Genomic DNA, 16,067 nt, shown 5'->3' with positions numbered 1-16,067 from the left:
GAGGCGCGGACTGGGGGAAGGGAGAGGGGTGAGGAAGGACGGGATGCGGGGAGGCCGCGCCCGCTTCAGCGGCTCGGTTAGCTACCGGCGCCCCAGAGCTGGGCGGCCTGGCCCGGCGGGTGCTGTTCTGGTGCTGATTCCGGGGCTCCCTCGGTCGTTAGCAGTGGGGATGGGTCGTTAGCAGCGGTCGCGGTGCTGCCTCTAACTGTGTGAGTGACTTTCCTTTTGTTGTGTTAGTGACACGGATGGTGGTCAGCCCCTCTTCTGCTCCCAGTCGTTTGTGAAAAACCGGGACTTCCAACATGAACAAAGATGCCCAGATGAGAGCAACCATTAACCAAAAGCTAATAGAAACAGGAGAGCGAGAACGGTAAGCAGGCTTCTGTTTCCTTGCCACCATGAAGCTAAAAATACCATCGAACATGAGACACTCCTAGAAGTAAAGATTAAGTAAACTTAACGCTAAATCCTGCAAATACCTGCATGTGAAAGCCATATGTATTATGGAAAGCTGTATTAAAAATCTTTTATTTTTGTCTTTTGAGCAGTTTTCTGTTAGTTTTTCACTTGAAAAGGGGAGATAGGAAAATAAAGGAGGGGGTGGTTGGCTTATGAACTCTTAAACTTATTCTTAAACTCGTACTCTTAGTTTTTTCTTACTCTGGCACTTTTTCAGAGTATCACAGTATGCTAGAGATTGGAAGGGACCTCAAAAGATCATCTAGTCCAATCCCCCTGCCGGAGCAGGAACACCTAGATAATGTTACACAGGAATGTGTCCAGGCAAGTTTTGAATGTCTCCAGGGAAGGAGACTCCACAACCTCCCTGGGCAGCCTGTTCCAGTGTTCCGTCACCCTCACTGAGAAGTTTCTTCTCAAGTTTAAGTGGAACCTCTTGTGTTCTAGTTTGTAGCCATTACCCCTTGTCCTATCATTGTTTGCCACTGAATAGAGCCTGGCTCGTGACACTCCCCCTTTATATATTTATAGACACTAATAAGGTCACCCCTCAGTCTCCTCTAAACTATAGAGACCCAGCTCCCTCAGTCTTTCCGCATAAGGGAGATGCTCCACTCCCTTAATCATCTTTGTTGCCCTGCGCTGGACTCTCTCCAGCAGGCCCCTGTCCTTCTTGAACTGAGGGGCCCAGAACTGGACACAATATTCCAGATGCGGTCTTACCAGGACAGAGGAGAGGGGAAAGAGGACCTCTCTCGACCTACTAACCACCCCCTTTCTAATACACCCCAGGATGCCCTTGGCCTTCTTGGCCACAAGGGCACAGTGTTGGCTCATGGTCATCCTGTCGTCCACTAGGACCCCCAGGTCCCTCTCCCCTACACTGCTCTCTAACAGGCCGTTCCCCAACCTATACTGGAACTTGTGGTTGTTCCTGCCCAGATGCAGGACTCTACACTTTCCCTTGTTATATTTCATCAAGTTATTCCCTGCCCAACTCTCCAGCCTGTCCAGGTCTCGCTGGATGGCAGCACAGCCTTCTGGCATGTCAGCCTCTCTTCCCAGCTTAGTGTCATCAGCAAACTTGCTGATAGTACACTCAATTCCCTCATCTAAATCATTGATGAATATATTAAATAATACCGGTCCCAGTACTGACCCTTGAGGCACTCCACTAGTTACAAGCCTCCAACTAGACTCCGCCCCATAGACTACCACTCTCTGGCTTCTCTCCTTCAGCCAGTTCACAGTCCACCTCACTACCTGATCATCCAGTCCACACTTCCTCAATTTAGCTGTGAGGATGCTGTGGGAGACTGTGTCAAATGCTTTGCTGAAGTCAAGGTAGACCACATCCACCGCTCTGCCATCATCCATCCACCGTGTTATTTCCTCATAAAAGGCTAGGAGATTGGTCAAGCATGATTTCCCCTTGGTGAAGCCATGTTGACTGCCCCTCATAACCCTCTTATCCTTGATATGCCTTAAGATGGCACCAAGGATAAGGTGTTCCATCACTTTCCCAGGGATGGAGGTGAGGCTGACCAGTCTACAGTTACCCAGGTCCTCCTCCTTGCCCTTTTTGAAGACTGGAGTGACATTTGCTTTCCTCCAGTCCTCAGGCACCTCTCCCGTTTCCCAAGACTTGGTAAAGATGATGGAGAGTGGTCTAGCAATGACTTCCGCCAGTTCCCTCAGCACCCGCGGGTGCATCCCATCTGGACCCATGGATTTATGGATGTCCAGACTGCTCAACTGGTCTCTAACCCATTCCTCATCGACTAAGGCAAACCGCTCCGTCGACCTGACTTCATCTAACGTCTCAGGGGTAGAGGGCTCTTCAGGACTGCCTGCAGCAGAGTAGACAGAGACAAAGAAGGCATTCAGTAACTCTGTCATCTCTGTATCTTCTGTCACCAGGGCACCCATCCCGTTCATCAGTGGGCCTACATTGCCTCTGATGTTAGTTTTATCTGCCATGTATTGGAAAAGCTCTTTTTGCTGTCCTTGACCCTTCTTGCCAGGTTTAATTCTAAGGAGGCCTTAGTCATCCTAGCTGCCTTCCTACATCCTCTAGCAGCAGCCTTATATTCCTCCCAAGTGGCCAGCCCCTCCTTCCATGACCTGTAAACTCTCCTCTTCCACTTGAGCATACCCAGCAATTCCCTATTTAGCCACGCAGGTCTCCTGGCCCTCTTCCTTGACTTCCTACGTGTCGGGATGCTCTGATCTTGAGCTCAGAAAAAGCAATCCTTGAATGCCAACCAACTATCTTGGCCCCTTTACCTTCAAACAGCCTTGCCTTCAAACAGCTTTTTTGTTTTAAAGCTCTTGGTTCTTACAAAAATCACCATTAAATGCACTTGTTGCAGTCAAATCTTGTTATTTCCTGATAATGAGACAAAGCTTCCCTGTTTGATTTTCTCCTGTGTACTTGTCTCTTGTTAGGGAAATAAATATGCAACAGAACACATAAAACAGAACTTGTGCAAGTCATTCTAGGGATCCCAATAAAGGTAGACAAGTGAATTATGCAGTGTGGTGTGGCAGCTAGGTTTTGGCCTTTTCTGTCTCTTAAGTCTGTTTTATTTGCATTATAGTTACATATCATTAGCAAACTTATAAATAGTTTGGGTTGGAAGGGACCTTCAAAGCTCATCCAGTCCAGCCCTCTGCAATGAGCAGGGACATCTTTAAATAATCAGGTTGTCCAGAATCACATCCAGCCTGGCCTTGAATGTCTCTGTGGATGGCACATCCACCACCTCTCTGGGAAACCTGTGCCAGTATTTTAACACCTTCCTTGTAAAAACTTCTGTCACACATCTAGCCTGAATCTCCCTCTTTTAATTTAAAACCACCTCTCATCCTATCACAATGTCTCCTGTTAAAATGTCTCTCCCCAGCTTTCCTATAGGCCCCTTTAAAGAACTGAAAGGCCACAATAGGGTCTCCCTGAAGCTTCTCCAGGATGAACAACCCCAAATCTCTCGGCCTTTCCTCATAGGAGAGGTGCTCTGTCCCTCTGATCATTTCTGTGGACTTTCTCTGGACCCTCTCCAACAGGTTCATGTCTTTCCTGTGCTAAGAACTACAGAGCTGCACACAGTACTCTCTGTGGTGTCTCAGCAGAGTAGAAGGGGGAGAATCATCTCCCTTGACCCGCTGGCCATGCATCCTCATCATCATTTCACTATACTCATAACACCATGCACCAAAAGCTCCATTTCCTTTATTTCTCAAGGCCTGTATGAGAAGGAGTCTTCTCCCTAGGTCATCGCATAGCCCTGTGCCCAGTGTAACCTTTCACAGACATGGTGTCTACACTGTGCTCCTTTCCTGGTTGTGACCATCCCATTGGAGATTGCACAGAGCTTCAGCAGAGCAAACAATTTCTTGAAATGGTATTGGGAACTATTTTAGTCTAACAGTGAGAAGAGTTTTGTCAGGACATCAAAAGCTGTATTATAAGCAAGTTTTATCAGAGCCTTTCTATGATCAGTACTAATTTTCACTTTCGTAGCTAGCTTTCAGTATTCTTTATTGATATATGGAGTAGATGTATCATTGCAGCAGATTGTTGTAAGTCTTGTCCATTTTAACGCCTGAATCCTTTTTGCTTATGCTTGTAATTGCTAACCACATTAGGAAGATACACGGTCCCTTTGTCTTCACCCAACATGAGCTAAAGCGTAACTGGGAAGAGAAACCTGCTGTTGAAAACAGTTGTATGGAATTCTTCTTTTAGAAGGGAAGAGGGAAGGTTTCCTTTGAAGGCCTGTTTTTAGGTGAAATATTTTAACTTTTAAAGTTAGCATACGTATGCTAACAGAGTAGACCTGAGCAGTTCAAGTGACTCAAGGGCTTCTGCCTCTTTTCTGTGGCTGCAGCATCAATGCTGCCTGAAAGAAATACTGTGAAATTAGCTTCTGAGCAGCCAACTCCTCTCAGTCCAACATGGTAAACTGAAATTAATATTCAGGTTAGGGTTCACATGCTGTTCAGCTGTTTCCGCTGGGAGTTCTGTTGTGGGCAGGAATTGTAGACTTAATTGTCATCCTGAAACATAGTTAAGCTGTCAGCAATGTTTGCTGTTCCTAACAGGTTTGTATATTGTCTTAACAGCCTTAAAGAGTTGCTTAGAGCCAAATTAATCGAATGCGGCTGGAAGGATCAGCTGAAGGCACATTGCAAAGGTAACAGGGGTCAAATAACTAATATCCTTTGTAATCAACTGAGGTTCTGGCCAAGTAAAAGTCCCAGATGAAGGCTTTGCTGTGTAACACTCAATTTAAATAAGACATGGGCAAGAGGAAGGTATCCCTGGCAATTGGTTTTGCATGCAAGAAAGCAGCTTGCCATCTTGGACACTTCTTTTCTGATCTGAACCTTCTTAAGTGCAGGAGGAAAATTCTTGGAATTGATTCCCTACATATTCATGATGATACAGCTTTTTGTTTTGAGAAAGATGACTTCCTTACCACTGGAGAATAAAAAACAAGATAGAAGAAGATGGAGCAAATACAGTGATATGCAACTTAACAGCTTGAAAGAACTCTGTTTGCACATGGGAGACGAAGTACATTTGTACTCTTTCAAACTACAGTTCTTGAAAGTAAGATCATCTACTTAGATGAGAGAAAAGAAGCTGATGAACCTCTAGATACCTGAATCTTTAGTTCTGAGTTAAGTTTTGAGCATTGCTACAATTTACTGGCTTGTAAATTATATGAGATTTACAAATAGTATTTCAGCAACCAGGAATACTACCACATGATGAAATTTCCTTAAAGCAAATAACAAATCCCTGGAGTTTTTGCTTTAGTTCTGATTTGGTCTATTGTGCCCAGCTACTGAATATTCCATCACAAGGCTTTTCTTTTTATAGGGCTGAGTGTGTTAAATTGTTTTCATAGGTGGATTTGCAGAAAAGGCTGAAATGATCCATGCTGGCAGTTGTCTGCCTGATACCACTGCCAGAAGTATTTCAGTAGTACAGGTAGTGGAAGGGATGTTTATCTGCCTTCTCAACTTCATATACTCTGCTATAGGAAAGCTATGTAAAATGTTTGGTTTATATTGGTACTTTGAACTATAACTGCAAGCAGAAGTTTGTTTGTCCGTGTTAAGGGCCTAACAGCCTCCAAAGGAAAGGACAGAGAGGAATTGGGAAGGGGTGGGAGGGGGGGTCTGTTGTTGTTATTGTTGGGCTGGGGGTTTTGGGGTGGTTTTTGGTAGTTCATTCTAGAGCTTCTTGACATTGTGGGTTAAAGCCAATGTTGAGCAATCCAGGATTATCTTCAACAGGAAATTCAACCAAGAAAAACAGTTAACTAATAGTTCATGTGATGTCAGTTCAGAAAATGGATTTAGTGTCTTGAACAATCAGTCCTATGGATACAGTTAAAAACATTCACATTTCCACAAAAAAAAAATCAGGTTTATGCTGCTGATTGGAAGTTTCTTCTCAGCATTGACTTTGCATCTTTAGGTCTTCACGGTACTATAAGTAGGCAGTTGTTTAAATGCTGGTATGCGTTAATCATACAGCATATCTTAATCTGTCTTTTGCTGTAGATGCATATCTTCTTTCAGAGATGCTTTTTTACTTTGTTGAAATATAGAGGTGTTATTTAAACCAATTAGGAGGAGTAGTGAGCATTTACTGTCTCTGTGTTCTCTCTTGCTGTATGTTACAAAGTCTTTTTCCAACTGCATCTCTTTCTCCCTATCATGTAAATAACGTGTTTGAAGAGATAAGTGCTACAACACTCAAGCAATACAGACACCTGGTAATGCTCAGATAAGCTTAAACTGTGTTGTGTTGGATTCTAAAACATGAGCTGATCAAGATGCATCAGTAATTCCAAGTTCGAATTGTTAAACCCATGGTATGAATGAGAGGCTAAATCCACTGTGCAATGCAGTAGGCACTGAGTTACATTTAGGTCACATGCTACTTTATATCCTCTGATGACCTACGTTTGCAGGTTTTGTCTCTTAATCTTTGGCATAGGTTTTGTCTTCTAATTAATGTGCTAAAAGACTTAAAAATATCATTCTTGGTCTTCCCCAGATGTTATTAAAGAAAAAGGATTAGAGCATGTTACTGTTGACGATTTGGTGGCAGAAATCACTCCCAAAGGCAGAGGTAAGAAAATGTAAACATGGATGTGTTAGGACATATAAATATGCCATTCTAAATGGGAAAAATATAGATGTGCTATGTAAGAATCAAGTAGCTTCAGTTACTTTCAGGTATTAACAGAATTGCAAGAACAAAAAAAAAAATAGCTGTTGTGAAAGGTCGGTATTAGCGTATTTTCCATGTTGTCCTGCTTTTTTACTTCTTGCTTTCTTATTTGTGTTTCAGCCTTGGTACCAGACAGTGTAAAGAAAGAACTCTTGCAAAGAATAAGAACCTTCCTTGCCCAGCATGCCAGTCTTTAACTTTGGCATTCACCTAGGATAGTGTTTCTGTATTATGTCAGTCATGTAAGGATTGGAATGCAGTTTACATACTTAAGGATGATGAGCTGAAGTTCCTTTGCACTGCATTGATTTCTTAAACTTGGTGTTATTTTAATAAAAAAAATTGTGGATTTGTGGTTCTAAGGCTCTTCTCTGTGTCAGTGCACAGTGATACGGCATCACCTGTTCCTGGTTTTAATAAGCCATAATGTTATATGGTTGTGCAGAATTAATCAAATTTTCAAAAAAAAGAAGTGAGGTCAATAAGCGTATGAGGTAGAAATACAGAAGGGAGAAAGAAGTCTGTGGAAAATGGGATATGACATACTACTGAGCGTATCCTTTCTAATTTTCCCTGAGTAAGTAGCTGGACGGCATGAAGAAGTTAAGACTACATGAAAAAGTTGGTGACATTCCTCCCAGTACTTCTTTGCTTTAGAGTGAGTGGTTTGAAGTCCACGATTTGTGTTGTAAGTAAGTATTCACACAGTAATTCATAAGAGGTTGAATTTTTCAAAGACAATTGTATCTCTTCACATTTACTTCAATTAGAGAGTCACTATTCTGATCCACAACTACTGTTTTCTAGCTTTGCCTGTGTTATTGGTAATTAAAAATTATGTTGATCTTTAGGGCCTTTTGAAATTTAATACAATCATTTGCCAACATTAAGTCTCTTTAAATTCTTTTATCGGTATCTGCAACATTAGCCAGCTCTATAAATGGCTGCAAAAATAAAGCTGATGAATAGAGAGAATTGGGAAAGGGGCTTTGAAGTGAGAACATTCAATTTTTGCCAGCTTCGATTTGAGGCCTTTGACAGATGATGAAGTGGAGGAGAAGCATGAGCAAAAACTGAGCAATTAGACACTGTCGTTACTTGGCCACTGTGAAAAGTTAATTGACTCAGTGTAAATCTCTATGCTCCTAATTACAAGAATACTCTCAAAACTGTCACTTAGAGTGGGGCTCAGGAAGTCATGCCTGCTCCCATGGATTTGTGGATTTCATTCCTCAGTCGTTGCTGCAAGCACTTCCCAAGGATCCTTCTGGGGGAACCAGTACCTCATGCATGGGGTGTACAATGCCTGTGCCTCCTGGTTCCTTGGCTGTGGATGAGAAAAATAATGTGCTCTGGTTCATAGCAAAGTGCTGGGTGCTCACTGGAAGGCAGGCTGTGAATGGGCTGAGCTCCCCCCTGCACAGGGATGGGACAGAACAGCAGTGCAGGGCTGTTGGTGCCAGGCTGCGAGTGTTCAGTTATTGTGTCTGCTCAGTCTGAGCTGGGCAACAGATGTGAGAGAAGAGTCCAGCAACAGCCGAAGGTGGTTATTGTTCCTCTGGCACTAGACAAAAGTTAGTCCAAACTGGGCAATACTGACTGTCAGTGAGTGGGACAAGACATAATCAGTCATGAACACCTTTTGTCTACACAAGACCAAGTTCCTGCTGAGACTGGAGCATGGAAGGAGCCAGAACTGGGATCTGTTGCAGGACAGATGCCCCTTCTGAGAACCTGTGCTGTGCTGTTTTAAAACTATCTTCCTGCCAGGTTGAGTGCATTTGCTGTATGTCATTGTCTTTGCTAAATAAAGGTGGATGTCAGAAAGAAGAAAATTCTTTCTTCCACTTAAAAATTCATTGTACTTTTAAAATGCTTATTTGCATTAATCCCAACCAGCAACTGAGCCCCGCACAGCCACTCACTCGCTCCCCTCGGTGAGATGTGGGAGAGAACCAGAAAGTTGAAAGTGAGAAACTCATGGGTTAATATAAAGGCAGTTTAACAGGTAAAGCACAAGCCCTACAATGCAAGCAAAGCAAAGCAAGGAATTCACTCACCGCTTCCCATGGGCAGGTAGGTGTTCAGCCATCTCCAGCAAAGCAGGGCTTCATCACGTGTAACAGTTACTTGGAAAGCCATCATTCTGAACTTCCCCCCTGCCTCCTTCCCCCAGCTTTTCCTGCTGAGGATGACGCTATACAGTGTGGGATATCCCCTGGGTCAGCTGTCCCAGCTGTGTCCTCTCCCAGCTCTGTGTGCACCCACAGCCTACTTACTGGTGGGGTGAGGAGCAGAAAAGGCCTTGACTCTGTTAAGCACTGCTCAGCAGTAACTAAAGCATCTCTGCATTATCAACACTGTTCTCAGCACAAATCTAAAACATACTAGCTTCTGTGGAAAAAAACCAACCATACCCCAGTCAACATCAGCACAGTATGTTAATTCAAAGTTTGACTTCTGCAACTTCATTTGCAATGGGTGTGTTTTGTTTGAATTGCATATATGTATATTTATTCTTAGCTCTTCATTCTATAATCAATTTACCCAATGCTAGTAACTGATGGAATACAGAATGTTTCTTCACACAATGTAGCAGAATATACGCTAGCTGAGCATATGTTTAATATTTGGCAAGGCTGCAAAATATCTTCTGTATCCTTACTCTTTTAGTCTTAGTGGTCTTTAATGATGTTCTTGGACATCTTGTACATGACTAAAAGTCTTTGCTTGTTGAAAGGCTGCAGTGTCATGGGCATACAGTAACTTGCTCCAGAGCTTCCACTTGATTTCTTTCATTGTGTTGGGAGAGGTATTCAGACACAGAAATGCAGAAGGCTTGTTGTCTGATTAGTAAACATTTGAGATTCCATCTAGAACATGACAGATGAAGTGCAGTTGCTGTAAGTGAAGTGTAGTTCTCCCCTGTGGGCAGCTCATGCTTGTCGCAGAATAAAGACCAAATGCTGTATGAATTTGCAGAAAGTTGTGGTGACCAATATGAAGTTAAAGGTTTGACAAATAGGTCTTTCACATGCTTACAAAAATAAGTTGTGAAGTTATGCCCAGACTGGCTTAAAATGCAAAAGCATAAAGAGACCCCGAAGGAACAGCAGAGTGACTACGTTCCAGACACACAGCAGTGGCTCCTCTCCGAGGGTAACACAGGCTGCCCACTGATGTGAACATCCCAACACCACATGTTCCCACAGTTAACCACACCAATGCAACCCCCACTCAGAAGCTAGGCAAAAAGAATGTTTGACAACATGCAGATCCAAATTACACTGGCGTGGACTGGTAAGAGGCATCTTGATGGATCTTCTAAGACTAAAGTTAGATTTGGGGTGATATCAGAAATGGGAGATGGTTTCTAGAGGAATAAGTCCCCTTAGTGGCCTCATATTTTTGTTTTAACTGCAGATTTTATTCTCAGATGGACAGGGTAGCATTGTTTTGCAAACTGTTCTCTGAACAACTTCAGTTTCTACACATTTGGCTGAGTATTGAAAACAGTCATTAACATTCAGGATTCAGCCAGCACATTATTGTCCTGTTGAGGTTCTTTTCACACACTGAAATATATGATTATCTGTGCTGTTAAAGGTTCCAGAGCTACAGCATGTACAGACACAGATAGATGCATTAACTACTTCTTCAAACTTTCTGCATTTTCAGTGTCATGAAATACACCCATTCCTTACGAAAGCAGACAGCACCCAGAACTAGATAGCCAAGAAGAGACAGTTTAGGACTGATATGAATTACCTCAGCTGTGGGCAACTACTTCTTTTAGATGGTAGCCCTACATACACACTCTAGCAGCTGATTCAGCTTTTTCTTTTTGTAAACAAGCCTGTAAAAAATAGAATCTGTTTGTAAATTGATATTAAAATAATGGGTCAGTTAACAGCTGGGGTAAATTGGTATAGCTCTGGATGTGCACTAATCCAAACTATATGTGACAGTGAATTGAATAGTCCTACTGCTGTCAATGAAAGACCAACAAAAAGAAGTTAGCTTAGCCTCCCCCTTTAGTCAGGCAGTGAGGTGTCTGAAATACACAATGAACTGGAACTGCTTAGATTCTAGTTTGTTTGATAACTATTTCCCCAGGAATACTTCTCCACGTTGACACAGTCCAGTCAAAAAACATTATAGTAACATCATCAAGAAATTCTGCTGGGATGTCAAACTTACACTCACATTTTAGATAGTTTTTCAATTGTTTGGGGGGGGGCTGTGGGGAGTGGCTGGTGTTTTGTTTGTTTGGTTGTTGTTTGGGTTGGGATTTTTTTCCTATTCTATTTTTCCCCATTCTTCTTCATCCTTGTTTACTGCCACAGTATTTCAGAACAGGCCTTTATCACTTGGAGAACAAGTGTCTGAAGTCTGTTGTAATCCAGCAATAGTCTGTCAGTGATATTAAAAAGTTACTAATGGCTCTCAGAGCTTCTGTCTGGAAGGTCCGTTGGGGTGACAGCTCTGCACTACCTAGCCCATGTCCTCATCTTTTAGTTCACATAATGGAATATGTTTGATTCTACTTGATCATGTGTCATGGTTTAAATAAAGTCAGCCATAAATTACGCAGTCGCTCTCTCACTCCCCTCCCCCCCCCTTCTTTCCCCCCACTCCTGGCGGGATGGGGAGGAGAATCAAAAAAAATGTAATACCCACAGGTTGAGATAAGAACAGTTTAGTTACTAAGGTATAACACAAATCACTGCTGCTACCACCAATAATAATAATAATGAAAAAGGAAATAACAAGGGAAGAGAATACAATACCACCTGCCGACCAATAATACCCAGCCCGATCAAGCACCAACAGATACGTAGTTCTGCCCCACGGTAAAATAGCCCTTCCGGGTAACTCCCAGTTACATCCTGGCATGACATGCTGTGCTATGGAATACCTCTTTGGCTAGTTTGGGTCAGGTGTCCTGTCTCTGCTTCCTCCCGGCTTCCCCTCTTCTCTGGCAGAGCGTGAGCCTCACAAAGTCCTTTGTCAGACTAAAAATTTGAGCAGTAACTGAAAACATCGGTGTTATCAGCGCTGTCCCCAGGCCAAAAGTCAAAAACACAGCGCTGCACAAGCTACTAAGAAAGAGAAAAAATGACTGCTACTGCTAAACCCAGGACATTGTGGCACCTTGATAGTTTGGCTTTAACTTACTTAGTGATTGAGCTTTTATGGGAGCAATGGAAAATATCCAATGCTTTTACCTGCTGGCTTTCTTTAAATTTCTAAATATTTGCAATTGAAATCAGAATTGTATTCTACTTGGCCTGTTTTTCTCAAGCTATTAATTTTTAAAAGAAACAGCTGTGGCTGCAGAGCCAAATTTGTAATGGCTGGAGCCCAAAATGAGGAAAAATGAATTCCTCATAAAAAATGTATACTTAACCACTTTAGTGTAATGAATTAGTTAATTAGCATTCTGCTTGGAATGAGAAAAAGCCTAATCCCACTTTAGTGTATTTCCCATTTATGATGATGCTTTCCACCTGAACAGTATTATTCTTAAATGCTTACCTTAAAACTAGTGAAGTAGTTAGAAGTAGAGCATAAAAAATACCCCCTCAGAAATCCATGCTGATTTCTGTTAGTTGAAGTTGCTAGGAAAGCAGTTATCCATTCTTTCAGTCATTGATCCTGAGCTAACATATTGAGTTGCTGCTGCTAAAATCTGCATCTGGCAGCCTGCAGGTGAACACTGACAAGGGCAGAGCAACTTGGCCTCTCCTGTTGGCTGGCTCCCAACAACAGCCTGGGTACAAAGTCAGCACTGCATTGAGTTTTTACATCTGGTGCAGAGGGCAAAAGCAATATTTAATTTCCTGGAAGCAATGACACTTACTAAAAGGAAAGTTGATAGAAGATATGGGTTGTGATGCGTCAGAACCTCCTCAGGGAGAAAACAGGAAACATAGGGCACTTTAACAGAGAAAGGCACAGAATCATAGAATGATTGGGGTTGGAAAGCACCTTAAAGCTCATCCAGTTCCAACCCCCTGCCATGTGCAGGGACATCTTCCTCAAGACCAGGTTGCTCAAAGCTCCATCCAACCTGGCACTGAAAAAAAAGCTGCAAGAGGAAAAGGGACATAAAGAGCAGACAAAAATAGAAGTCAGACAAATTCAAATTTAAAACAAGATGACACTTGTAAAAGCACAGCTGCTTAATCACTGGAACAAGCTATGAAGAAATATGGTGGATCCTTCAACACTTTCCTGAGTACAAGATGCCTTTCTGGAAGAGCTGCATTATTTGCCTATGAGTGTTCCCTAGAGCTGGCAGCAGCAGCTCAGTTTCTTCCAGCTGAGAAAGGTAAAACCATGATAAATACTCCACGTTTATACTTCTGCTCGCTTGTGAAAGAAAGAGAGGCATCCCCCAGAATGTAAGGTCCAGAGCAGCTTGCTGATTTGTAAAAGTCCTCTGCTAACTCCTGTTCCAGAAAAGCTCAGCAGCATCTCAAATGCTATTTTCTAACACTTTCCAAGGTGAACCTTCTAGTGAACTTGCCATAGAGAGAAATGCTGCTTCAAGCAGTAGCTGTTAGCCCCAGTACAGGTATAACTGGCTGGAATGCAGTTCCTTAGAATCGATGACAGTAGTCACAGCAGCAGTTAAGAATGACAAAAATCTTTTCTTTGTAACTTGCACTGAAAAACGTGCCTGTCTAGCTAATCTGTTAACTTTTCCATGTGCATTTCACTGAGATAAGTTTCTGCCCAAATCACAGATCTGTTTGGTAATACTTGAGTAGTTCAGATTAAATTTCAAAATACCCATTGATATATTTTTTGCAAGGAGAAGTGTTTCATCAAATAGTCAATGGGGAGAAGAGGACTGTTCTTCCTCTGCTGAGTGAAGATTGGAAAGACTATTATCTGTGCTTGGTTTCTGCCTACTGACTGCTGCAATGATAAAGATGACTTAAAATGTTTCCTTGCTACCATGACGTAAAGAGGAAAACTGGATAACAAATTTATTTCACTTCCTCATTTCCCTTCTTTGACTGCTGTCTCTTCTAAACTGTATATATGAGATTATGCAGTTATATTCAAAACCAGCTGCTGAATTTTCCCCCCACTAAAACTGGGATCTAGATGTCCCGATCCAAATTTTACTGAGACAGTGAAGTTAGTCTGAAGCTGGGATTGATTTTAGTCAGATTTTGGGAGCTCAACACTTCCAACAGCAACTTGGGTTTGGCACATAGGTGCTCAGACAAGAACTTGAGTTTTGAAGTTTTTGAGTTATAATATAGGTCTTTGTTGCTGCATTGATTTGCTTTAAAATGGAGAAAAGGAGTCATGATTAATTTTTTTTTCTATTATTTTCCCAACTTTGGAATAATTCTTTTAGAAAATTCTTCTAGAAATGAGATTATTAGAATTGGCGAAGAGCATGGAAAAAAGAAATGAAATACACATTTTACCAATAGATAGAAGTTCTTCTAACAAATGATGAAGCATGAAGACACATGATTTCATGATTCTCATCCCTCCTCCAACGAACTCCAGATAGAAAATCCTTTGCTTTCCTAAATGCATTTCCAAACAAAACTTCATGACTATCTATTTCCATGCTATGCACTCTCTCTCCTATTTCCCTAAATGCAAACCATACACATGCACATGCAAGCATATCCATGTAGATAACTATTTTTGTAAAGCAACATGCTAAATACTCAAGTATTTTGAACTCAAAAATTCTAACACTATGCCTAGGATCTGTCTTCTAATAACTTGAACTTAGAGCTTCCAAAAGGATTACTTGGGATGTGTGGGACGTGCACCTTTTCACAATTTCAAATATATTTTTTTACGTATTATATGCTTACTAAAAGTCAGTTTTTTTATTTTTTCTACAAAGGTCTCTCACCAGGATCACCAGTCTGGAAATTACCTCTACAAGGCATTGCAAGCCTTAACATGCATGAGGGAAGGAATTTAAGGTACTCTGGCAGAGGCAGTGGAGAGTAGAGCTTCAGCATGGAAACCTTTTAGAGAGAAAAGAGGCTGTCATGACTACTTGCCTACTTACTTGGGAAAGGGGCAGATTTTCATACATGCTAGGATACACATTTGCCTAAACTTAGGCAAACTCTTGGACAATACTTAGACTTTACCAAAAACAGGTGCTCAGTAATGCTACCAAAGAATGGAAAATATGTCTCTCATCTAGGATTTCAAGACAGTTAACGATGAAATTTCAAAAAGCAGAATATGAATTTGTAGCAGCGGCACAGAAATCTACTTGCAAATTTTATAGTAAAAGCCTGCAATTTTTCTGTGGTTGAAACTGTGAAAACTCTTAACTTTGGCCAGAATCAAACACTTGTCCAGGGTAAAAATCTCTTCTGCAAATGTAAAACTCCAGTTACTGCACAATTAACAGGACTGTAACTCAGGGAAGACACCCTTATATAAAAAAGTTATTTGTAGCTTTAACAAATGACTGAACAGTGAGAGAGCACACAAGCAAATGAAGCACAGATATTGGAGGAATTCATAGAATCATAGAATAGTTAGGGCTGGAAAGGACCTTAAGATCATCAAGTTCCAAGCCCCTTGCCATGGGCAGGGACACCTCACACTCAACCTCACACTAAACCTCACCCAAGGCCTCGTTCAGCCTGGTCTTGAACACTGCCAGGGATGGAGCATTCACAACCTCCCTGGGCAACCTGTTCCAGTGCCTCACCACCCTAACAAGAAAGAATTTCTTCCTTATATCCAATCTTTCATATTGAAAGGGAAACTGTATCCTTTTTATGTTTGGAAATAGACATACTAAATAGAAACACAGATGGCATCTATCCAGTGGCTGTGGAACCATGGAGTGATGGAAACTGCTTTGCATGTAAAGAACTGACACTAGCGAACTTGCAAATTGTCAGGTGATATCACATGTATGTTTAATCCTTAGTATCTGTAAAAGAAAAGCATTAGTTAAAAAAAAATGTAATTCCCTAACAAATTTTATTAGTTTACTGTAGCAGTACTACATGTGCTGTGGCAACGAAATATCTAGGATTTAAGACCATCTCTTTGGCATAAATCAGGTTAAAAACTTAAGAGCTAAGAGTTGATGGCATTTTTTAACCGGGAAGTATTTATCCCTGCAAACATTTATTTTGAAATAATGTTTATATTATTCCCAAATTTGAAGTTGCATAATTATGTTTTCTATGAAAACAGCTATTCTCCACGTGTGGTCTGTCAATTTTCAGATTTTTTTCCCATTAACACATCAGACACACACAGGTCTGCTGTGCAGTCAGGGCGATAGGGTGGGCGAGCCACTCTAGCAGTTTTTGTATTAAGTGTGGGTGTTTAT

General features: G+C 41.7%; 1 protein-coding gene and 1 long non-coding RNA gene across 2 annotated transcripts; one reads left to right on the top strand and one right to left on the bottom strand.

The window, feature by feature from the left end:
* Positions 1 to 176: 176 nt before the first annotated feature.
* On the top strand, positions 177 to 7,072 carry ENY2 (ENY2 transcription and export complex 2 subunit). Its single transcript, XM_057408197.1, has 4 exons — positions 177 to 370; positions 4,585 to 4,655; positions 6,536 to 6,610; positions 6,833 to 7,072. Exons 1-4 carry the CDS (start codon positions 303 to 305, stop codon positions 6,907 to 6,909), a joined length of 291 nt encoding a protein of 96 aa, XP_057264180.1. The 5' UTR covers positions 177 to 302; the 3' UTR covers positions 6,910 to 7,072.
* Positions 7,073 to 9,521: 2,449 nt separating this feature from the next.
* LOC130598618 (uncharacterized) lies at positions 9,522 to 12,656 on the bottom strand. The gene is made up of 3 exons (XR_008972038.1): positions 12,576 to 12,656; positions 10,481 to 10,568; positions 9,522 to 9,585 (listed from the first exon to the last, which is right to left on the bottom strand). It is a non-coding gene; the product is annotated as an uncharacterized LOC130598618 (long non-coding RNA).
* Positions 12,657 to 16,067: the final 3,411 nt, after the last annotated feature.

Source organism: Pezoporus wallicus, unplaced genomic scaffold (assembly GCF_028554395.1).
Source record: "Pezoporus wallicus isolate ANWC-B61680 ecotype Strahan unplaced genomic scaffold, APGP_CSIRO_Pwel_v1 contig_3815, whole genome shotgun sequence".
NCBI classification, from domain to species: domain Eukaryota; kingdom Metazoa; phylum Chordata; class Aves; order Psittaciformes; family Psittacidae; genus Pezoporus; species Pezoporus wallicus.
This window is presented reverse-complemented; position numbering and strand designations above follow the sequence as displayed.

Bases quoted from the DNA above. Each gene is read 5' to 3' on its own strand.
- ENY2 (XM_057408197.1), top strand. From the start codon at position 303: ATGAACAAAGATGCCCAGATGAGAGCAACCATTAACCAAAAGCTAATA. The intron at 371-4,584 runs GTAAGCAGGCTT...TTGTCTTAACAG, and splicing joins GAAACAGGAGAGCGAGAACG to CCTTAAAGAGTTGCTTAGAG. The intron at 4,656-6,535 runs GTAACAGGGGTC...GGTCTTCCCCAG, and splicing joins GCTGAAGGCACATTGCAAAG to ATGTTATTAAAGAAAAAGGA.